The sequence below is a fragment of the Podarcis raffonei genome, chromosome 16 (assembly GCF_027172205.1).
Source record: "Podarcis raffonei isolate rPodRaf1 chromosome 16, rPodRaf1.pri, whole genome shotgun sequence".
NCBI classification, from domain to species: Eukaryota; Metazoa; Chordata; class Lepidosauria; order Squamata; family Lacertidae; genus Podarcis; species Podarcis raffonei.
In genome coordinates this window covers 14,886,071-14,910,419 of record NC_070617.1, presented here as the reverse complement: position 1 = coordinate 14,910,419, position 24,349 = coordinate 14,886,071, and the positions used below count along the sequence as shown (strand labels likewise).

At 49.4% G+C, this 24,349-nt stretch overlaps 1 protein-coding gene across 1 annotated transcript in view; it reads right to left on the bottom strand.

The window, feature by feature from the left end:
* Positions 1-3,309: 3,309 nt before the first annotated feature.
* RASGRP2 (RAS guanyl releasing protein 2) overlaps positions 3,310-24,349 on the bottom strand; it is a 41,657-nt gene continuing 20,617 nt past the window's right edge. Inside the window, exons 11-17 of the mRNA XM_053368865.1 lie at positions 19,023-19,145; positions 17,526-17,641; positions 12,118-12,259; positions 11,207-11,243; positions 10,333-10,494; positions 4,803-4,903; positions 3,310-3,597 (exon numbers count right to left, since the gene is read on the bottom strand). Coding sequence (XP_053224840.1) covers positions 4,845-4,903; positions 10,333-10,494; positions 11,207-11,243; positions 12,118-12,259; positions 17,526-17,641; positions 19,023-19,145 — 639 coding nt within the window. The 3' untranslated portion in view covers positions 3,310-3,597; positions 4,803-4,844. The remainder of the gene's footprint in view (positions 3,598-4,802; positions 4,904-10,332; positions 10,495-11,206; positions 11,244-12,117; positions 12,260-17,525; positions 17,642-19,022; positions 19,146-24,349) is intronic.

Here is a 24,349-nt window from a genome sequence, read left to right as displayed (position 1 = left end):
CTCTGAGCCAAAGGCAGAAAGCCCAGCCAGCAGCCAAATGAAGCCTCATCAATAAGGGACAGCAGCAGGACATGGCGCTGGGATAAGGGACTGTACCGCCAAATAAGGGACACTTGGCAGCTATGCCCCAAACGGTATAGTTGCAGCTGATGCTGTTGATCCTGTAATGCTTCTGCATACCAGGTGCTGGAAACTGGGTGGTGGGTGGCAGAGGGCTCTTGCGCTCAGGTGCTGCTTGTGGGCCCCCCTTTGGGGGACCTGGCTGGCCACTGTGAGGTAAGTCACGATGCTGGACTAGATTGTGTTAGTTTCTGTTTGCCACAGAGCAGTGCTTTGGAGTCACAAGACTCTGTTTACATTCCAGAGACAGTCCAGGCTGTTGGAAGTCTCACGGGAGAGGAGACGGATGTGACGTTACTGGTTTCCTGTTCCTTTGTTCCTTTGTTTCAGTTGCTCTCTGCTTTCATAGAGAGAGGATGTATTTTTCTTTGCTGTCTGCGTAGAAGATACTAAAACTCTTTAGCCATGTAGCTCATACTGTCTCATCCTTCCGCTTGCTGCTGGAAACTCTGCTTAATGGGAATGTGCCTGAGGCCTCATCAAAGGCTCAGGCCGTTAATTATTTGTCGGGAGGGCGATTCCAGAGGAAGATGAGCTTTATCAGCTTGGCTGAGCGGAGATCCCAACATTTTTGACCATTGGCTTCATCCAGCAGGGTTCTCCATATGGACGTCTACTGTGATAGCCAAACCTCCATGGCCAGGGGCAGTCTAGCTGTGCATTCCAGATGTTGAGGAGCACAGCTGTAATGTCCTGGGCCTCCCATCTCACTGGCTGACCCCTGTGAGAGACTTAAGTGGGCTAGCAAATCTCTCCACGTGGATGTCTATTGTGATAGCAGAGCCTCCTCTGGGCCTGCCCTCAAATGTCCTGCAATGCCCCAGGGCATTGTGGGGAATGGCAGCTCATTGCCAGCTGCCCAGCACAAAGGCCCAAAGTGACCAAGACAAGCCGAGGGCATTTGGGGGGCACGGCTAGGACACGGCATCTCCCCAAGTTTGCCCAGTTGCCATACCAAAGTCTATGATGCCTGCATTGCAGGCGGTGGGAATAATGGCCTTTGGCGTCCCTCTTAAGTTTGACAATTCTATGCCTACCAGCACAATCCTGACCCCTCGCTAGTCTGAGGTGGCCACAGAAGCAAAGGGGAGGGGTCCAAGCGCTAATAGGGGACCCCCCCAACAACACACAAAATTGTCTCCAAGTCCCTCCCTGCCCCCTTTGCTTGGGAAACAGCGATTTGCCTTGGGCTTGGGGGGGGGGGCAAATCTTAAGGCACTCCAGCTGTTTCAGTTCAGAGCCGAGGTGCTGGGGGGGGGCGCAAAGTTGCTGTCAGCAGAGGAGGTTCTTTCCTGAAAAGGTCACGTCTCCCCCTCCCCTTTAATCCGCTTAGCCAGAGGGGAGCCGAGAGCCAGGCCATGTTTACCGGCCTGCTTAAGGCTGCCTGGAGCTTATCGCTCCTGCCATCCATGCGCCAATCAATACTTTTCATAATTCATTTCCCACTCCCACCCCACCCCGCTCTCCTGCTTAACTCTGAAAGGGGAGCAGAGCTCCTTCCCCTCCCCAAAGAATCTGTCTCTCTTCCACACAATCAGAAGCCTTGGAGGGATGCTGCCAGCCAGTGGGGGCAAAGCTGAATGGACTCATGGTCGGACTTAGTTTAAGGCAGGAGCCTCTGTTCCTAAGAGTATTCCCTGCCGGACAAGAACAAAGGAGATCTGTGCTGCTCCACCTCTGCTTCCCCACACCGGGCAGCCACAAGCCACAAAATCATAGACTTGTACAGGTAGAAGGGACACAAATCCAGGAATCACTGACAAAAGGGAGCCCCCTCCACTCCTGCTGTTTCCCCCAGCAACTGGTGTTCAGAGGTAGAGTGCCTCTGCAGGAGAAGTTCCACCTCCTCTATCCCGTCTCCTCATAGCTCTTAATAGACTTTCTCCTCTTGTAATTTGCCTTTGGGAAAGAAGAGCCCAGTTTCCCCCCCAAAAGCAAGCTTGACCATTGGAACATGTGAAGTGATGACAGTGCCCTTAAGCATGGGCAGAGTGCCTTTTGCTTGCCACGGAAAGGAAATGCAACCTGCCTCCCCCACTTGGTTATTTATACAGCGGTATAGAATATTTATTTTCAGCAGCCCCAAAGCAGTGAAAAGGGGGGCCCTTGAGAAAGAAGTGTATGTGTGTCTGTGTTAGGGGCCCCTTAACCCTGCGTGTGAGTTTGTGGGGCAGAGGGACATGTTGCTATATGGGGCAAGAGGCAGATTTGTGCAGCGTGTTAACACCTTGCCAGAAATTCCAGGCCCCTGCGAAGGCAGTGTTGACATGAGCCATATGGAATGATAAACAGAAGCTGTCACCCCAGAGGAGACGCAGGAGGGAGGGGGGCGGATAGGAATCAATACTGGGTTTTTTATTTTATTTTCCCCCCTCTCTTTTCTTCCCGTCTGATTTGACAAGAAATGAAGGGGGAGACCATATTGATATTCATCCAATCAACCGTGCCCCCCTCCCTCCCCTCCCCAGGACTGTTCTACATAGAAGATGCCAGGCCCCCCCACCCTACCTCCGCCACCACCCGCCTCCCCAAAAGGCAGCTGCATGGCAATTCCTGCCCAGCATTGCTGTGGGTCGGATTTCGGAGAATTTGCATCCACTCTGCGCATGCAAAGGCGGCAGTTTGCAACTGATTCTAAATAGGTTAGGTGACATGGAGGTACAGAGGTGGTAGGGCAGCTTCACCTGTTGGATATCCACCTGCTGCTGAAGCACTGGGAGGCGGCCTGGTCAAAGGAAAGAAGGAGGAAGTGGGGCTTAGTGGGACCTGGAGGGGAAACCAGCCAAGCACACAGAAGAGAGAGTGGGGAGTCTCAAAGAAAGAGAAAAAGGGAGGAGGAAAGAGAGAGACCCCCCTCAGGTCAACCTCGCAGCAGTAGGGCTGGGTGATATATCAATATATCATCCAAAACCAGTTTGAAATCTATATCGTGATAACAGTTTCATACTTTTTGACCTCGCAATACATTGTGAATCATGGTGTGTGTGTGTGTGTGTGTGTGTGTGTGTGTGTGTGTGTTGTGCAAAAATCACAATGTGGGAAAAACCGTGAAGCCAGCCAATACATAGCTCCATCCTTATTTCAGACATTGTGATATGTCGGTATTTTGCGATGTTTAACTGGTGATATATCGCGATGTTGAAAACCAGCCCTACCCAGGGGGCATTTTGAGAACGGAAGAGATGGACAGGCAGGAAGTGTCAAATTTATTATAATAATTATTACATCTTTGAGTCCAGTTCTTGATACAAATATACACACGTTTTGGGAAGGCCTGCGATCGGAGGAAGAGGCCCCAGCACCCCCCAGAAGGCGTGTCCAAGGAGAAGGAGGGGCTCCGGACGAAACCTCAGTGGACCGCCTCTCTTCATATCTCAAGCCCACCCCATGAAAACACACAGAATCCCACATGAGCTGGGGGGAGGTCACTGGAAGGCCACGGCTGAGGGCATGGGGGTGTCCACGGAGGAGATGGTTCTGCAAAGACAAAGACATGGGTTGGAGGCAAATTGGCAGAGCAATCCGTCCATCCATTTCACCCATGTTCGTTCATGAGATGGTGCCAACCACTTTCAGCTTTCATTTGTGCACCAATTTGCATTTCGTCTTGGCACAGGCACTTCGAAAGATATTGCTTTTTGGTGCATTTTGTTTTACAGTGGTACCTTGGTTCTCAAACACATTGGTACTCAAACAACTTGGAACCCAAATACTGCAAACCCAGAAGTAAGTGCTCCAGTTTGCGAACTTTTTATGGAAGCTGAACATGCTCCGTTTTGAGTGCCACACTTCTGTTTTGAGTGTTACACTGAGGTCTGTCTGTTTTTGCTATTTATTTTGTGCTTCTGTTTTTGCAGGGTTTTTTTCCTTTTTTTGTTTTTATGACTGTGTGGAACCCAGTTCAGCTACTGACTGATTGATTGTGTGGCTGCAGTACATTGTTTATTTTATGGATCAATGGTCTCGTTAGATAGTAAAATTCATGTTAAATTGCTGATTTAGGGGTTGTTTTAAAAAGTGGAACGGATTAATCCATTTTGCATTACTTTCTATGGGAAAGCGTGCCTTGGTTTTGGAAAGCTTTGGTTTTGGAACAGACTTCTGGAATGGATTAAGTTCGAGAACCAGACTTCTGGAATGGATTAAGTTCGAGAACCAGACTTCTGGAATGGATTAAGTTCGAGAACCAGACTTCTGGAATGGATTAAGTTCGAGAACCAAGGTACCACTGTACTTATTTAAAGAGTATTTTGTGTGTGTGTGTGTGTGTGTGTGTGTGTGTGTGTGTGTGTGTGTTTTTGCAAACATCAAGCATGCCATTGCCCCTGCCTCGCTTCTACGTTGCCCCACTCCCAGGAGGGGAGAGACCGCCTTTGCTATTGGAGCGATGCCCAAATCCTTCCAGGACCTTTTGGCCCCCGGTTCTCATCAGCACCAACTAGGATGGCCGATGCTGAAGGATCGTGCAAGGCGTATTGTCCAGAAATAGCTGGAAAGGGGGGTGCACGGTCCATATTCCTGGGCTCCACTTCCAAAGGTGGGCCATGCAATAGCCACAGCTCAGAGCAAGGAAGAGCCAGGACAAAGCACTGCGGGGCCCTTTTCCTCCTTAGCAGCCCCTCCCCTGCCCCTTTCACCCCCAGGACCAGAATGGGAAGCCAGGAACCCTCAGCCATCCTCACCTGACACACCAGCCCCACAGGCTGCCCCCTCTGGCATCGGCCTCATAGGTGGACGTCAAAGACCCCGTCCTCCACCGCTTGCGTGTCCTCTTCCTGGATTTCTGAAAGGAGACCCGAAGGAGGATGGGGGTTGAATTGAAAGGCACTTTCTCTGGCTTCCTTGAATTACACCCCCCAGCAATGAATGAAATTCATTATTTCGGTCACAGACCAGTTCCAGCCCACATACAATATCAAGGAAGTCATAAAACACGATAGGGATACATTTGAATTTGCCTTCGATTTAATATCACAAGATAGGCTTTGGGGAAAACTAAGCACCTCAAACATAGACAGACGTCTACTGTGTCTCATCCATGGTTTATACGAAAACACTCGGGTCCGGGTTAGGTGTGACCGACAGGGCCATTTATCCAAGGAAATCTAAACCTACCATTAAACAATTGTTAAACAAGGCTGCATCCTTGTGCCTACTTTATTCAACTTCTATATTAACTCCTTAGTAGAAACACAGAGAAAGAAAATGCCCAATCCCCTAAATTGGCTGGTAAACCCCTCCCGGTGTAGGCCTAGGAAAACTTCTAAGATCTCTCACTGTTTACAGTCATACCTTGGGTTGAAGTAGCTTTGGGATGAATATTTTCGGGTTGCGTTCTGTGGCGATCCGGAAGTAACGGAGCGTGTTACTTCCGGGTTTCGCCGCTCGCGCACGCGCAGATGCTCAAAATGACGTCACGCACACGCGCGGAAGTGGCAAAACGCGACCCGCACATGCGCAGACGCCAGTCGCGTGTTACGTTCGCTTCGGGATGCGAATGGGGCTCCGGTACAGATCCCATTTGCATCCAGAGCTACTACTGTATTGTCATGCCAGACAATTAACAATTAACTATAGCAAATCCAAAGTTATGGTGTTCTCTAAAAAAAGAATGAGACACAAATGGAGAATTGACAATCGAATACCTATTGAACAGGTATCATCTTTTAAATACCTGATTATAACCTTCCAGTAAAAGGGCTCATGGCATTATCAGGTTAAAAATACTATTGGAAATGCCCAAAGATCTACCAAAGCTATTATAAGGTTTTTCTATGGAAAAGGGGGCCAATATATTCCGGCAGCCTCCCAGGTCTTTGCTGCAAAAATATTAACCCCCCCCCCCAGCAATGTATACCCCATATATGGACCCACTTGACTGCTTTAGTTTTCAGAACTGGCTCTATGACAGGTGCCACGTAATACGCGTTCCGCATTTGCAAGGCTTTTAATGTGGCAGCAGCACCCACACACTGGAACTCCCTGCTGTCGTGGTTTGGCTGGATGCCAAGGAGCGCAGGGAGGCGCCAGCTGGGGAACCCCCAGAGAAGGCTCAGAGTCCAGGGAGTGGCGGTGGGACCATGATGAGTGGTCAGAGGGGGAAGGCCAGGGGGAGGAGGGGTCGGAAGCTGAAGAGGCAACAGGGTTTGGTGAGCAGGAAGAGAAGACTAGAGGCAGAGGCAGGAGAGGGTGGCCGGGAGACGAGGCCGGCTGCTGAAGAATCTAGGGAGTCTCCCCCTCCTGCTGTGACCAGCTCCCCTCCCCACAGAACCTGCAGAGGTATGAAGAGGGCAGAGCAATGAGAGACAAGGCAAAGGAGTCTGAGGCTGCTGGCGGAGGAACTGGGGGAGGAGTCTTAGAGAAGCGGCAGGAAGGCAGCGACCTTCAGTCCTCACAATGGCCTCATTGGGGCAAGAGTTACTGGGAAGAGTCGCTGTGATCACTAGGCCTGAACCGCTTCGGTTTCTTTGACTAAAGAGTTAACTTCACTGGCATCTGTGAGCTATTGCTGACTTTCTCCCGTCTCCAGCCTTGACAGCTGCCTATTGATATCCCCATACTCTTTTGGGCACCAGCTAGAAACACTTTTCTTTAGACAAGCCCATCCAGATATTTAGAAAACCGATGCAAGTTTTAATCTGTTTTTAGTCTACTGTTGCTTTAACTTTCCAAAAGTCTCAAATTTTTAATTTTTCCTTTAGATAACTTAAGCAATTTTATTTTATTTTATGTAAACTGATTCAATGACTTAAAATATATATATATCAAGGGGTGCCGTATATATTCATCGGCCATGAATTCAGCAGCTGCAAGAAGGGAAAGCCACCTTCCTCTTTCCCTTCTCCCCCTGGTTCAACGCAGAGCAGCCACTGCCAAACTAATCTCAAACTCCTGGGTTGCGAAGCAGGCAGAGGACGCCAGGGGGAGATGCTCCTCCACAATCCAGCCCCTGCAAGGTGCTACAGGGAGAAGCAGCTGATGTTTTGCAGGGTGGAAGGCGGTGATGGCGAGAGGAACAATGACATGAGGAGAGGATTCACACTCAGGTATTGCAAAGGGGCTTTTCAACCCAACTCATGAGATTGACATATTTCCTTTATTTTATTTCTCACAATTCACATGCTGCTCGATGGTAATGAAACCCCGGAAGTGGTTTACAAAAATGTTTGCACTGTGGTTCCTCCCTGCCACTGTCACTCCACCCGAAATGTGCTGCATTTTGCCATATCACACTGCTTCTGTTTTCTAAAGAAGTAGAAAATAGCAGCCCAGAGAAATGAAATCTCTCCCGCCCTGCACCCCAACCCACAGGAACGTAGGAAGCAGCTGTCTTGTACTGTAGTCAGGTCCACCTATCTCAGTACTGTCTACACTGACTGGCAGCTCCAGGGTCTCAGGTGAGAGCCTTTCCCCAGCCCTGACTGGAGATGCTGCTGCCACTGGGATCTTCCGTGCACAAAGTGAGTGCTTTGCTACTGAGCCACAAAGTCCCCCGAAGCCAGCCCTGACCTACAAAAGAAAGTCTTCCTTCATTCAGCGTGTAGCTAAACTATGGAACTCACTGCCACAGGAGGCAGTGATTACCACCAACATAAGACACCTTTAAAAGAGGATTAGGCAAACTGATGGGAGGATAAGGCTCTCAATGACTACCGGCCATGACGGCTATGCCCTGTCTCCATGGTCGGAGGAAGCAATGCTTCTGAATACCAGTTGGAATAACAGAATCATAGAGTTGGAAGGGATCCCAAGGGTCATCCAGTCCAACCTTCTGCAATAGAGGTGTGGTGGCCTGGGACTCGGAACCAGAGGAGACTCAGTCTGCATCGGATCCTTTGCCTCAGGCATCATCTGAACCAAGTCTGGGGCCTGATCCTGTAGAGCCCCAGTCTGCACAGGTTCCCCTGCAACAAGCACCAGCTGGGCCGAGTCAGGGGCCTGAGCCTGCCCTGGCTCCAAATGTGGGGATTACCTTGTTGCCTTCAGCTGGGCCATCACTTACAGCTGCTTACTTACTACTGGTTGGGTCAGGGGAGACTGAGGCGGCCCCTGGGTCTAGTAACCCACCGACATCTCCCAAGGTGCAGAGACTAAGGTCGGAGAAAAGGAGAGACCTGAGTACTCGCAGGAGGAGTGCTCGCCTTTGGGCAAAACAGGGAGGTGAGTTGCCGGGGGATCAGGACTGGCCGCTACCCCAACAAAGATAAAAGGCTGTCGGACCCTGTCCCAGGTTGCGGGAGCAACATTGCTGTATGCTAGATCCTGCCTGAGATCCTGCACCTGTCCTTGCCTGGTTTCCTGCCTGGTTTCCTGCCTTGGCCCTGTCGGACTGACTCCCAGCAGAACCTGCGGATTCTAGACCAGACCTGGACCGCGTTTCACGGGTTACGCCTGGGCCCAGCACAAGAGGAATAAGTTGCTGGAAACCGCAGGAGGGAGTAGGGCTCTTGTGCTGGGGTCCTGCTTATTGGTTTCCCATTGGGGCACCTGGTTAGCATTTCTTGATAACAGGGTGTTGGACTCAATGGGTCATTGGCTTGGCTCAGAAGGCTGCCCTTATGGTCTCACAACGATGGCGTCTTCCCAAAGTGAAAACACACAGAGTGAGCGAGGGGTGGATGTGACCCAGGCAGGAAGCCCGTCCGAGAGTTATTGTCAGCCAGAAGCAAACATGGCAGGAAGCCAGGCTGGGCTGAACCGTTATCAGAGAGGGAAGTGGGTTTCCGGTCCAGGGCGAGGCTCAGCGGGTGGGGAAGGAAGGAGGGGCAAGTGGGCTTGCGAGAAAAAGAACGAGGGATGCAAAGATAAAGAGAAAAATAAGAGGAGCTGGGGACAACAACAGATGCATGTTTCTGGGAGAGGAAGGAGGAAGGGCAAGCGGGTCCATCTAATGTGCTGACAATTGGAAACAAGCAGATTCAAGCTACAAACCCCTAAAAATTATTATTTATTATTATTATTATTATTATTATTATTATTATTATTATTATTAATGCCCATCTGGCTGGGTTTCCCCAGCCACTCTGGGCAAATCCCAGCAGAATATTAAGAACACGATAAAACATCAAACATTAAAAACTTCCCTAAACTTTCAAGTGTCTTCTAAAAGTCAGACAGTTGTTTATTTGCTTGTTATCAGATAGGAGGGCGTTCCACAGGGCGGGTGCCACTACCAAGAAGGCCCTCTGCCTGGTTCCCTGTAACCTCACTTCTCACAGTGAGGGAACCACCAGAAGGCCCTCGGAGGTGGACTTCAGTGTCCAGGCTGAACAATGGGGGTGGAGACGCTCCTTCAGGTATACTGTCTAGCGAATGACTGATCTGCATGTTAAGCTGCTGCCAGGCAGTATGGAAACTATACTGAGCTACGTGGACCAGCTGCAATATCCCAAGCCCTTCTAGCTCAAAACAGTTGGCAGCCCACACTGGCCGGCAGCATCTCTCCTCCTCCATCTCAGACAAGCGTCTTTCCCAGCCTGGCTTGGAGGTGACAGAGACTGAGCCTGGCTTGGACCTTCTGAAAGCAAAGCAGTCCCTCTGCTGTCGAGCTAGAGCCTCTCTCTGTCTCTCCCCTGCGTCAGCCATGGCAGCCAAAGGAGCCTCCATGCTTCAAGAGAGTCTACCCCTGTGTGCCAGATGTTGGAGACAGGCCTCAGTTTTCTAAATGTATGAGCTTTCTCTGGACAAGACAGATCCTGCCCGATGCAATTTGCGCCATGGCACAGCAAGAGGGTCTCCAAAAAGGAGGGTGGAAGGGTAATGTTCATTCATAGCCGCCGCCACCCCAACTGTGGAGGGGGGGGGGAGAGAGAAAGACTGTGCATAGGGGGCTCTCCCCTTAAGGACGCGGGTGGCGCTGTGGGTTAAACCACAGAGCTTAGGACTTGCCGATCGGAAGGTCGGCGGTTCGAATCCCCACGACAGGGTGAGCTCCCGTTGCTCGGTCCCTGCTCCTGCCAACCTAGCAGTTCGAAAACACGTCAAAGTGCAAGTAGATAAATAGGCACTGCTCCGGTGGGAAGGTAAACAGCATTTCCGTGCGCTGCTCTGGTTCACCAGAAGCAGCTTAGTCATGCTGGCCACATGACCCAGAAGCTGTATGCCGGCTACCTTGGCCAATAAAGCGAGATGAGCACCACAACCCCAGAATCAGTCACGACTGGACCTAATGGTCAGGGGTCCCTTTACCTTTACCTAGGTGGCTCTCCATACCTGTATGCCGCAGAGATGCTGCCCGCCCGGGCCGGGGCAAGGAGAAGCTGAAGGAGCGGGCAGGTAGAGAGGCAGGGCCGTCCAGGCTGACGCTTTTGGTGCGTTTGCGGCACTCGACGGAGAGAAGGTCCCGGCACTGCTTGTGGCAGCTCACCCCGCAGGCTGGAGGGCACACAAGGGAAGCCAGAGTGAGGACACAGACCCCTCTTGCTGGGCAAGGATGGCAGCTGCCTCTCCTCCACAGACATCAATGGTCAGTGCTTGCAGCCCTGTCCAGATTATGGACATGCAAGGACTAGATTTCTGCAAAACAAGCTCTCCAGGTGGAGGCAAAGGGGAGTGGCCCATTCCCTTGGAGAAGGGGGCAGGGCCAAGGCAAAAAAGTGGGTGGGGCACCCCTTCTCTCCACCCCTTATTCCATCCAGCAACACACACCTCTGGTTCTTCCTCTCATGCAAGCGCTACTTTACCTTCATTCATTCCTCTCTCCCTTTCACTCATTCATGCCCCATCCATCCAATTCCTCTGTCCCGCCTGGGGATGGTGACACACCTGGGGAGGCGAAGGGCCGCTTGTGCCCCCCCCAAAAGGCCACTGGTTGCTAGCCTGTCCTGCAAAAGTTCAGGTGACTAGAAAATATATTCTCAGGCAGGGAAGCTCTGGCTCCGATCCAGTGGAGAGCACTCTGTACATGCTCATTTTTTCCTACCTTGCCATCAAAAACAAGCTCTAGTGCTAAGCCTTGACTGAAATTTGGCCCTGCTTCACAAAGGTCTAGGGAAACTCCCCGCCCCCCAAGGATAGCCATGAAGTCTGTTAGCCGCCCCCCCCAACACTTTTCACCCATCTCTGAATCTCTCCTGCTGCAACTTACCCCGACATTTTAGTCCTTGCTTGTAGAGTCCAAGGATCTGGAGAGGGAGGAGGGAGAAAAAAAATTCCTGTTCAGGTCACTTAAGGTTCAGGTGGCCCAAAAGAAACCACACACACAGCCCTCCAATTCATTCCTCCTCTCGCCTTTCAATTCCTTAGAAGATAGATTAATCTGAGTGGCTGGCCCTAAAGAAAGGAAATTAGACCCAAAGTGGTTCCTAGGGTCTTTGCTTATGGTGCAAATGGTATTGGTAAAGGAATGCCGCAAGTTTCGGACTACACAGGTCACTTGGGCAGCAGTACAAGAGGTCTGTGCAATTCAAAAGCTTGCTAACATGCACGCCTGGGGGGAAAGAGAGAGAAGAAAACCCTGAAGGGTAGATGAAGGGCAGCAGAGCCTTTTGAACCCCAAGACGCTTCTTCTTCAGCCCTCAAACTAAAATATGCAGCCCGTATTACAAATCTGCATCAAGATGATGATAAAATCCTATCTCAGAACCTCAGATGCCTCAGAACAAGGCAATCACAGTCATAAAACGGCCACAACCTTTACAACGGGGAAGACTTAAAAACTGCCATGGCATGATAAGCGAATCCTGTTTCGCTTTGAGAGAGCCAGTGGTGTAGTGGTTAAAGTGTCTGCCAAAGACCTGAGAGAGACAAGGGTTCAAATCCCCACCTGGCCATGAAGTTCACTGGGTGATTTTGAGCTTGGTCCATTCCTCTCAGCCTAACCTCCCTTGCAGGGGGTTGTTGCTTGGGAGTGGGGGGTTAAATGAGGAAGGGGAGAAGCACGGGCACCACCTTGAGCTCTGTGGAGAATTCTTCAGCTGCGATTCCTGCACTCCAGGGGGCTGGACTAGACAACCTTTGGGGGTCCCTTTCTCCTGCAGAATCCTATGATTAGCTCACCAGGCCTTTGCAGTGGCGGCATGCCACGGGGCGCAGGAACGTGGTCTCGTGGAAGCTGTGGATGAAACCCATCTTGCCGTTGAGATCTGTGCTGGACTTCATGAAGTAGGAGATCATCTCTTCCCGACTGATGCAGCCGTCCCTGTGGGAAGAGAAGAAAGTGCATTTGATTGGGGCCAAGGCTCGTCTGCAGGACCCAAGCCCTACACCAAGAGGCGTCTCTGTGCTGGGGTGGGGGTGATGTTGCAGGAATCTATGTATAGGTTGGGGGGGTTTCCCCTCCAGCAGATATGCACATGCAGCCCACTACCAAAATCAGCACAATCACTTTTGTGATTTGTCCCCATAAAACACTTCATCACAGTTTCTTCCTATCTGTTCAAAGGGCCCTTGCTGCACTATACCAAATGTAACAATTCACTGATAAATGTATCTATGTACTGGCTCACTGGGAAACTTCAGAAATTCATATAGACATGCGAGCTCAGCTACTCAGCAGCTCCTCTGCCTCAGTGATAATTCCTGGCCTCCTGATACCTGATGAAGACAAAAGGGTGTGATTAACTTGGGTGGGAAACAGGGAAATGTAAATATCTCTTTTGTTACACTTGATGGGTGTTTGGTGGAGGGCAAGGAGAACCATGGGGCCAGGGGCCAGGATGCTCAGATTACTGTCACCAGACCTCCCCTTTCATGATGTAACCTCGATGTATTAGTGATGTACCGTATTTTTCGCTCTATAACACGCACCCGACCATAACACGCACATAGTTTTTAGAGGAGGAAAACAAGAAAAAAATATTCTAAACAAAATAGTGGATGTATGATTTTTGTGGTTCATGCTGTGGCCACAGACATGTGATCTGACAGTGAGTTTGGAGTAGCCCAATGCAAAAATCCTGAGGATCCATGTGGATCCATGCTTTGTAACCACGTTTTTGCACCACTGTGGCCCGAGCCAACAGTGGGTGTGTGCTTTTTTTGGTGCAAGCTGTAGCCATGGACATGCTATGTGATCTGACGGTGAATTTGGGGTGACCCAGTGCAAAAATCCTGAGGATCCATGTGGATCCGTGCTTTGTAACCATGTTTTAAGTGGGGAGGGAAGGAAAAGCACTCAAGGGACAAGGAGCACGCATGGGGTGTGTGGAGAAGGATGCTGCTAATAATGCAGAAGAGGGGTATAAGGGGAGAAGGCTCCTCTCCTCTCCCACTTTGCTCCTTTAAAGCAAGCAGGCTTAGCAAGCTGAAAAACTTTGCTGCTATTTAGCGAGCTGAGTGGGGAGGAGAGAGGAGAGAGGCTTTAAAGGAACCAGCCGGACACTCGTGTAAGCGGCTCCTCTCCCGCTTTGCTCCTTTAAAGAAGCAGGCTCTCTGTCCCTCTCTCCTCCCCATTCAGCGGCTCTTCTCCCGCTTTGCTGTTTCAAAGCAAGCCACGGAGGAGGGAAGGAAGGGGAACCATGGATCCTCTGCTCACGACTGCAGCAGATCCCCCCCCCCCGCCACCCGTAGGCATTTGCTCCATAACACGCACAGACATTTCCCCTTACTTTCTAGGAGGCAAAAAGTGAGTGTTATGGTGCAAAAAATACGGTAGTTTGGTGGTGGAGGTGTAACTTGGGGATTAGCAGCTAATAAAAGTTTGGGGGCTCTTTTGTTCGGGGCTTCCATCTTGTTCCACCTTGTGGCAGGTGGAATCCTGTTGCGACAGTCTTCAATAAAGACCAAGCCTACTGGCTGCTGTTTTGCTCTAGTATTCCTGGCTGGTGTCCTTGTTTTTTGTCCAAGGGAACCCTCAGATTTCTCCGTTAACAGTGAGATGCTACAAGCCGGCCAGCCGGCCCACTTCCAACACACCTGATCCAGCAGACTCTTCTTACACAATTTATTTTATTTCATAAAACCTATAAACGCCTCGATTGGTTTTAAACACCTCAAAATCAAGGGGTGCTCCTGGATTCCAAATTATTCACAAGAATCTCAAATGACTCCTGTAGCCAAGATTGCTGAGTCTGGTTCACTAGCGATGGCTATTCCAGGACGGGGACATCCTGGCTTCACTTGCCAGAGAGAGAGAAGGTGTAGGGCAGAACAAAAGGTGGGAGGGCTCTAGGCACTTTGTAGTCTAGACCCCCACCCACCCCCACAGACAAATTAATGTTGAGGGGATGCAGCCTTCAACTGAATAGAGGAGATCTCCACACCCTTAGATTAGGGCTCATCAACATTTCTGTTTGACCCATCGTTCCCCACCCCACCCCCGGGAAAACCTGTGCTTTAGTGCTAAATTGGAACAAAGGAGTTTTTCACGGATTGGTGTTTGTTCCGATTTAGCACTAAAGAGCAAGTTTTTCATGGGGAAAAGTGAGCCAAAGGCAAAAATGCTCGGACCCTTGCTTGAAAAGTACTTTAGAAAGCAGGGTTAGAACTAGGAGGGAGGACCAAAGTTCAATTCCCCATTCCAGCCAGCGATTCACCTAGCAGCCCATAGAAGCCAGTCACATTCTTTCAGCCTCGCCTACCTCGTAGGGTTGTTGTTGTGATAGGAATTTTATGGTCTTAGATATATGGCAATGTTCATAACCGCACATACATAGATCAACACAGGAAGGCCAACCTGGAACCATTTTGATTCCTAAACTGACCAAATGTTTTCTCTGCAAGGTCAAACTGGAAAAGTCTCCCCATTGTCTCTTTCCTCACAAATCCTGTCTTAAGGACACATTTAAGATATGAATAAGGTGTGTGCCTGTGACCTGGCCCAGGAAATAAGTATTTTACCACTACAAAAGAATGGCCAGGCTCCCCAGGAAATCCAATCAAGTAACCTGCCAGACAGGAGATAAACAAGGACAAGAGAAAAACAACATTTAAATTTCTGTGATGTAGGTGGTATCTGAGGGGTGGTCTTAGGTTACACCCCTTCTGTGATGTATGCATAATGTTTCTGGGGGTGGTCTTGATCTAGAGTATGGGAATTTCAAAAGTCTTTATAAGCCCTTGCACAGCATTTTTGGGAGTCCTCCTCCTCTCCTGCGTGTGAGGGGAGCACCCTGTTGCAACAGATCAATAAAGATCAAGCTTACTAGCTGCTTTGCTTCTCAATATTCTCTGGTTGGCCTCTGTTATTTTCTCCTACCAATAGGGAACCTATGTAAGGACTCTATATGGGCTCTTGGATACCCCATAAGGGAAAAGGGCATATTTTTATTTACAACATTGTGAGGACAAAAGGGAAGGGTGGGAGAGACCCACGCGCTTTGTTTCGAAAGGGAGGCCACTAAGGCAGCAAGCAGACAAATAAATGACCAAAGCGTTGCCCCGATTTAGCTCAGCTCTGTCACCGCCAAACCACCCTTAAACTACAGTGGTACCTTGGGTTAAGAACTTAATTCATTCTGGAGGTCCATTCTTAACCTGAAACTGTTCTTAACCTGAGGTACCACTTTAGCTAATGGGGCCTCCCGCTGCCACTGCACAATTTCTGTTCTCATCCTGAAGCAAAGTTCTTAATCTGAGGTACTATTTCTGGGTTAGTGGAGTCTGTAACCTGAAGCATCTGTAACCTGAAGTGTCTGTAAGCCAAGGTACCACTGTATTGCTTGTCTTAGCACAGAGGGCGGGGGGCGGAGTTATTTTCCCTCCCCAACCCTGAGAGCAGCCACAGTTCAGACCCACACCCCAGAAAGGGGGTGCCCCGCTCTGTTTGGAAAATAAGCCCCAGCTGCACAAGGGGGTGGGGTGGGTTCTCAGGTGGGGAGGTAGGGGAGGGCCATGTCTTTAGGTGTCCCTGAGAGCAAATATAGGGCAGCCTTTGAACACAATGTTTTGTGAAGAGGCAGCCACTATCGCTGCCACGCCTTGCCCCTCCCAGTTCCCACACACTGAGAGGCAGGGTGGAGGCAGCCCCGGAAACCACAGAGATTCAGAGAGTGAGTGAGGAAAGGTCCCCCATGTCACCCGCTCCTCTGCGCGCGCACACACACACACACACAGAGAGTGTTTTGGGGTGGAGGTGGCTGTAGGGAAGCAGAGCAGGCAAGAGAGGCAGGTCACCAAATAAGGAGCGTTGTTGGTGTTTGGGGCCTGCAAGGAGGACTCTGGGGCTGTCGTAGTTTTGAGTTGCTCAGTCCCAGAGGGAGCTCGCAGGGTGGGCTGAGAGCCAGGGTGCCCTGGTCCTCTCCCAAGGAAGGGAAGCAAACTCCAACTCTGCCAGAAGGAACATGCAATTCACCCCCATGTCTCTCTCTTCACTCCCTGCCCCGCAACACACACACACACACACAAAATTCAAGTGGTATCAAGATTCGTTTTGCAAAGTTGACTCTGATCACAAAGCAGAAAAGTGTGGGGGAGAGAGAGAAAGAGAGAGAGGTGTAAGAACAAACTTAAGGAAAAAACAGCTCAAGCTTTCAAGCAGTCCTCCTGCTTCTTCAAAACAATTTTGCAAGGATGAACTTCTGTGTTCATCCACGGCAGCAAAAACAAGAAAGAGGTTTGTGCAAAAGGCAAACAGGTTTATTTTGACAACCAGAGCTGAAGCGGGTTCCCAGTTCCTTATTTGCACAAAAGTTCAAGGCGCAACTTGGGTCAGAAAACTTTTTTTTTTCTTAAGAGAGCTAAAAGTTTATCTGCCCCTGAAACCTCAAAACCGGCTTCCTTCTATCCCTCTCTCTCTCTCCGTGACCAGGGGGGGACAATCTCCTGCAAGATCTACAGTCATTTTCTCCAATCAAAACTGTCACGTTTGCACAACTTGGAGAAAGGCGTGACCCAAACGGCAAAACCAAACCAGGAGTTTGAGATGTGCATCCCATAAGCAGCTTGGAGCCACCCTAACGATACACTGCATGGGGTTGGACTAAATGACCCTTAGTGTCCCTTCCAGCTATACGATTCTATGATACACCCCCACCCAAAAGCAGGTCTGGGTCAGGTGCCTTTTTACATAGGACACAAACCACAATAATTACGGCTACGAGCATATCTGATGGAGCAGACTGTGGTCCAACCGTCTGCGCAGCCAACCTGTTAATCTTTAAAGGTGACACACAAGCCTCTTAACTTGGCTGAGTTCATCTCTCGCTGTCCTCAAGACTTCAAAGTGGCTCCTTCTCAAACTCCACAGGCAGGAAAGTGGCAGGACAAGGAAATAAAACCACGACTTGAAATCACGGGAGAAATGGAAATGTGGGTGTACCATTGGAGGCCTGCCTCCATTTTTGAAAACTATTGTTTCTCAAACTGAGCTCAGCAACTCAAATGCCCAAAAGTCCCTTTACCTTTACCTAACCTAGTAATTAATATATAAGAAATGAACAAACAGGGCAGGTAGGGATGACATTTGGGGTAGAATGGAGGTTGTTTGAGCCTCAGACTGGTTTGAACCTCCCTGAGGGGCAACTCACTGATTCTCATCCAGGTCTCCAAATTTGCACAGGTACGGGAAGTTATTCCGGATGATCTTGAACTCTTCCTGGGAAATGTGCCCGTCTCCATCCACATCAAAGTTCCTGAAGACGGACTGAAAGAAAGATGGGGGTAAGTTGGAAGCAAGACATCACCGAAGTGTAGCCAATATGATCACCCACACTGCCCCCTGAAAATCCCTGGCTATGTTTCTGCCCCTCACCCCTCACCCTTGGATGACAAGGGAGTCTAAGGAGTGCTAAAGGAGGAGAAGGAGTTTGCAGAGAAGCCACATGTATTACCGCATTTTTCGCTCTATAAGACACACTTTTCCCTTCCTAAAAAGTAAGGGGAAATGTGTGTGCGTCTTATGGAGCGAATGCAGGCGGGAAGCTCTGCTCAGTGCTCCCTTTAAAGAGCTGTGTGGAGCTTGTGTGCGGCTCTTGGGGGCTTTTCCCCAGGGAAAGAGCGCTTCACAGGCTCTTTAAAGGGAGCATGGGTCTTGGGGGAGCCTTAGCCATGCGCAGGTTCTCCCGGGCAACAGGAGCCTTCATCCCGCTGCCGGGGGCTGCGTGTGGCTATCCCAGAAGCCAGGACAGCAAGCGGGATCACTGCGATCTCACTTGCTGTTCTGGCTTCTGGGATTCAGAATATTTTTTTTCTTGTTTCCTCCTCCAAAAACTAGGTGCGTTTTATGGTCTGGTGCGTCTTATAGAGCGAAAAATACGGTATTTGCATCTGTCTTCACAATGGAAGATAAGAGGGCAAATCCCTGTGCCCAAAATTGAATTGAATTTTATTATTTCGGTCACAGACCAGTTCTAGCCCACATACAATATCAAGGAAGTCATCCCTGTGTATCATAGGGATACATTTGAATTTGCAATTAGGTATAACAGGGACAATACAGATACAGCAAAAGTTAAAAAATATATAAATTAAAACTTAGTCACTAACATATAACCTAAAATTATCATTTAAAACCTTAATCATTATGATAGCACAGCTTGTTCCCTAAGTCTTATGTCCAAAATGATTTTCACAGGAAGGGAATGTGAAGAACTGAGGCAAATAACAATGGCATGAGACAAAGTTCAAGGCCTTGGGGACAAGATAAATAAAAATCACTGGTTCTGGGTAGCATCCCCACACAAGTCCTCAAAGAACTCAAATGTGAAATTGCTCAACTTTTAACAAAAAAAGTCACTTGTCCCTACTATGAGCCTCCAGACCTGAGGAGCCTCTAATGTATTATCTGGGACTCAGCAAACAAAACGTTTTAAGTGTGCTATAAAGTGCATTATACAAATGTGACACTAGATGGCGATGGTGAGCTATGGCAAAATATCTTTTTTTTCAAAACATTTTTTTAAAAAGCATTTTCACAATGCTTTTTTCATATGTGTCTAGATTCCTCCTGGATGTAACCATCACCGGGATCTTCCTCTGCACACCCTTCCCTCCCTCTGCTACTCCCCACCCACCCCATCTCTTACCTCAACCATCTTCTCAATGTGCTTCCGCACAATCGCCTGGTCCGGTTTGGGTTTGGGCACTGATGCCCACTCCTCAATGACCACAGGCTGGGGTGGGGGGGTGGAGGACGTGGGGCTGGAAGGCTGTGGGAGAAGGAGAAAGTGAAACTATTCATCCGTTCAAAATATTTCTCTGCTGCCTTTTATTCCCCCAAGATAGCTTACATACTTTAAAAAAACAACAACAACACCCTACAATATCCCATTCTCCAGAAATTTAGCCATTTTAAAAATAGCAGGTTCACAATCCAGAAACACACTTGTACAGAAGGAGTTTAAAAACAGTCAAGAAATGCCATTTGGAAAGACAGCAGCAAGGAGATAAACCACGAAAACTCAGGAATGCAGTCCAGCACAAAAAGCAGAACAAAATAAAAAGAGCCGCATGGCTGGATCAGGTCAGTGCCCGTCTAAGCCCAACATCCTGTTATCATAGTGGCCAACCAGATGCCTCTTCTGGGAAATCCACAAGCAGGATCTGAGCACAAGAGCCCTCTACTCTACTGGGGTTCCCAGCAGCTGGCATTCAGAAGCACTGCTACCTCCCACTGTGGCAGCAAAAGAATAGCCATCAAGGCTAGTAGCTGCAGATAGCTTCCTCGTCATCCACAAATCTGCCCAATCCTCTTTTAAAGCCAACCAAGTCGGTGGTCATCCCTGCTTCCTGTGGCAGTGAGTTCCGCAGTTTAACTGTGTGCTCTGTGAAGAAGTCCTTTCTTTTCTCTCTCTCCCAAACCTTCTAATATTCAGCTTCATTGGAAGCCCACGAGTTCTAGTATTACGCGATAAGGAGAAATAACTTCTCTCTATCCACTTTCTCCCTGCCATGCATGATTTTATAAACTTCTATTGTGCCCACCTCTTACCTGCCTTTTCACTAAACTAAAATCTGCAGGGGCCACATGTGCTGCATTAAGAGGCGGCTGGCACTGGGGTGGAGTGCAGAAGGGACACGACTCCCCCCATGTTTGCCTTCATTATATTTCATCCAAGGAGTTCAGAGAGAGAGAGAGACCTGTTTTTATCCTCATTACACACCTGGAAGAAGGTGAGATGGAGAGATGGAGGATGTTCATCCAACCACCCTCAGCCCACTTCAAGGAGCAGCCCTTGAACCCGCGTTCCCCACACCCTTCAGCAACTGCCAAACCCTGGCTCCCCTGCTGACCACCCAGCTCCTTGGGCCCTAGCACTCTTGTCTAGCAACACACACCCCTTGGGGCAGCCCCCTGACCACCCCTTCTGGGCAGCACCCCTGGGGCTGCCCCACCACCAATAGGGCAGTTAGGGGGAGGGAGGGACAGAGCAATCTGTTTCTGGCCTGTGACAATTTCTCACATGCTCCCCTTGTTTTCGCTTCTGCAGCATTCCGTGATTTTTAGGGCACAAACTTTTGTACTAGCGTCATTTTTTCACAAAATACACTCTTTTTTTTGCATTTCTCCCCCGAAATATTAACCATCTCCTGAAAGACCATAATTTGGATGAACTATAATATGCAGTTGATTAAGATTTTTAAAGGATCCACAGAGAGGAGGAGGGAAGTCCTAAGATTTGGAAAAATCTTGTTTCATTTCAAAATTTAACCGTGTTAATCGTGTGATTTATTTTGTAAAACAATAAAAAATATTTCCAAAAAAAGAAAAGAAAAACATTTCTCCTGCATTTTACCCTAAAATGCAGCACTTTGCGTCTTCTGAGCAAGAGCTATATTGCTCAATTTGGAGAAGTGCGGAAAAGCAAAGGGATAAACGGGTTCAAATCTGCATGTCAGTCCACAGGAAGTGCAAAGCCAGGTTTGCTTTGCTTAAAAGTGCAGATGGGACAATTTTTTTCAAGAGCTGTCGGTGGGAGTGGGGGGAGGTGGGGGCAGAAGGAGAAGCAGCCGCAGAGCTCGATCGCAAACATACAGTTGTATCCGGTGGCTTCTGTTCCCTGACCACAGGAAACGGGTCCCCGAGGGAGGAAGCCTGGGATAGGCTGGGAAGGATGGTTAAATTCAGGCCCCAACACCATCCCGGCATTAATGCACACAGATATACACGTACACAAACACACACACAATATACCCCAGGAGGCAGTGGTGGCCACCATAGAACTGCAGAGTTGGAAGGGACCACAAGAACCCATCTAGTCCAACCCCCTGCAATGCAGGAATATTTTACCCAACGTGATGCTCGAACTCACAGCCCTGAGCTTAAGAGTCTCGTGCTCTACCAACTGAGCTATCCCAGTTGCACTTGGGTGGCTTTAAAAACAGGATTAGATAAATTCATGGAAAGAGTTATTGATAGCTGCTAGCCATGACGGCTCTGCTTTGCCTCCATAGTTGGAGGCAGTGATGCCAATTGCTGGAAAGGGCAGGAGGGGAGAGGGCTCTTGTGCCCAAGTCCTGCTATGCCAGTTTCCCATTAGGGCATCTGGCTGGCTGCTGGGAGAACAGGCTGCTGGGCTACATGGGCCACTGGCCTCATCCAGCAGGACTCTTCTGATGTCCTGATGTTCTTACACTGCTCAGAACTGATCCTTATGGCCACTGGGTGGCCGGGTGTGTGTGTGGCATAAAGGTAAAGGGACCCCTGACCATTAGGTCCAGTTGTGGCCAACTCTGGGGTTGCGGCGCTCATCTCGCTTTACTGGCCAAGAGAGCTGGTGTACAGCTTCCGGGTCATGTGGCCAGCATGACTAAGCCATTTACCTTCCCGCTGGAGCGGTACCTATTTATCTACTTGCACTTTGATGTGCTTTCGAACTGCTAGGTTGGCAGGAGCTGGGACTGAGCAACGGGAGCTCACCCTGTCGTGGGGATTCAAACCGCCGACCTTCTGATTGGCAAGTCCTAGGCTCTGTGGTTTAACCCACAGCGCCACCCGCGTCCCTGTGTGTGTGTGTGGCACATCTGTGGCTAAAAAGCTGCCCAGGATGAGCGCCAACAATCTGAACACTATATAGAGGGTAGAGGAATTCCTTCTGGGTTGCTGTTGAGAAAGTGATGGGTGGTTGATGAAGGGCCCTATGCGAGAGGCAGGGAAGGGAACATCTTCTAGGGTGGAAGGCTGGGAGAAGAAAGGGAAGCTGCCAGGTGAGAGCTGGGGGAGTCCACCCCTTTTTGTGTGAGACAAGAGTTAAGATCGACCTGAAAACACCAAGGTTAGATGATCCTCAAGGCTCCTTCCAACTCTACAATTCTATGGTTCTATGACTTTGCATTTTCTTTTCTCTTTTTTTCTCATTTAGATCAGTTTGGGGTTTTTTATCCCACTGTATTATGACAAAGCTTCAATTTTAAAATATTATGGAAAAAAGGGAGGATAGAAGAATTCCTTTTGGGCAGATGGACAAAGAAGAAACCCAGGTTTCAAACCAGGGCTCAACTACATCAAACTTGCTTTCCAGGTCTGAGCATGTGTAGAGTCTGGCAACAGCCCAACACACCTGAGACTCCTCTGGGGAGTATAGCCTTGAACCTCCCCTACCCTCCCCACCCCAGAAGCAATCCTTTGCAAGACATTACCCGCCAGAGAAAGGAGGGCACAGATAGGATAGGGCAGTCGCAAAAGCTTTACCTGAATGTAACAGTGGCTGATCAGAGTTGGGCTTTGGGAAGAAATAATTCTAACAAGGCTGGAATGTTCAGCTGAGGTCTCTTAAGGGAAATTAAAGAGCAGGAATCTTGTGCAAAGTTAATTGTCTGGATGTGCTTAACATGCACAGGGTTTTGTTTTTTTAGGGGGCTGGATATGCAAATAGCCTTGGGATCGAGGAGTTTAACTCTCTGAAGGTGCTAGTTGCATCTCAAGGGAAAATACCCTGGGAGCTGCTGCAGCCTCCTTGGAAATGCAAAGGCAAGCTTTGGAGAGGCAGCTCTTGGCAGGGAGAGAATATGGTACCCACCCACCCCCTCAGCAAGGCTGCTCAGGTTTTCTTTTGCTTTTACACAGTAAAAAAAAAAAGAAGAAAAGCAAAAAAGCAGGCACCTGAATTTTAATTAACACCACCCTAGTTGGGCCCTCCTAGAGTTTGGAAGGTGACTCCCTCCGCCCCCCCCCCGACCTTAACAGAAGCAGAAAGACAGAAGCAGACCACCTAGCTCAGGCCTCCTCAACCCGGGGTTTTCCAGATGTTATGGACTACAACTTCCATCAACCCTCCAGACAGTGTGTTGTTGGGGGGGCTGGGGGGACTTATAGTCCAAAACGTCTGGAAAGCCGCAGGTTGGGGAAGACTGGAAGTTTGATTGACAGCTGCCCATCAGAGAACCCTAATTTCTTGGGCTGCCTATCAGATGCCAGTAATAAACAAGTGCCTTGTTGGATGCAAGAAAGCTGATGTGGGCAGGGGGGTGGATCAGTTACCTCCTAGAAGAGCTTAGTAATAATAATAATAATAATTCATTATTTATACCCTGCCCATCAGATGTCTTCTAAAAGTAAGATAGTTGCTTATTTCCTTGCCATCTGATGGGAGGGGGTTCCACAGGGTGGGCACCACTACCAAGAGGGCCCTCTGCCTGCTTAGGCCGTTTGTCTCCACTTGTATCTTTGTACGTAAAGTATTGCAAAAGTGCCCTGACTCTCCAGGTAAAAGGTAAAAGTAAAGGTACCCCTGACCATTAGGTCCAGTCATGGAAGACTCTGGGGTTGTGTGTTCATCTCGCTCTTTAGGCTAAGGGCGCCGGCGTTTGTCCGCAGACAGCTTCCGGGTCATGTGGCCACCATGACTAAGCTGCTTCTGGCAAAACCAGAGCAGCGCATGGAAACGCCGTTTACCTTCCCGCCAGAGCAGTACCTATTTATCTACTTGCACTCTGACGTGCTTTCAAACTGCTAGGTTGGCAACCAAACAACAGGAGCTCATCCCGTCGCGGGGATTCGAACCGCCGACCTTCTGATCGGCAAGCCCAAGGCTCAGGTGTTTAGACCACAGCACCACCCACTTCCCTTGACTCTCCAGGTGCCCCTCCTCAAAAAGAAAGCAGAACCCAACAAGCAGAACTGACCCTGGACCTTCTTGCCGTACAGCAGGGGTGTTGTTAGGAGGTTGGACCTGGACTTCTTGCAGCGAGCCCCAGATCTCCTCACCCACCCACCCTTTTCAGAACTTCAAAAACTATTATTTGCTTATAGGAGACTGCAAAGCACAGTGTGGATGTGATGCCGCCCACTTCAGGGCCTCCACCCTGTTCACATCTCAGTAGGTAGAGCATGTTAATCTCAGGGTTGTAGGTTCAAGCCCCAAGTGGAGCAAAAGATCCCTGCATTGCAGGGGGTTGGACTAGATGACCCTCT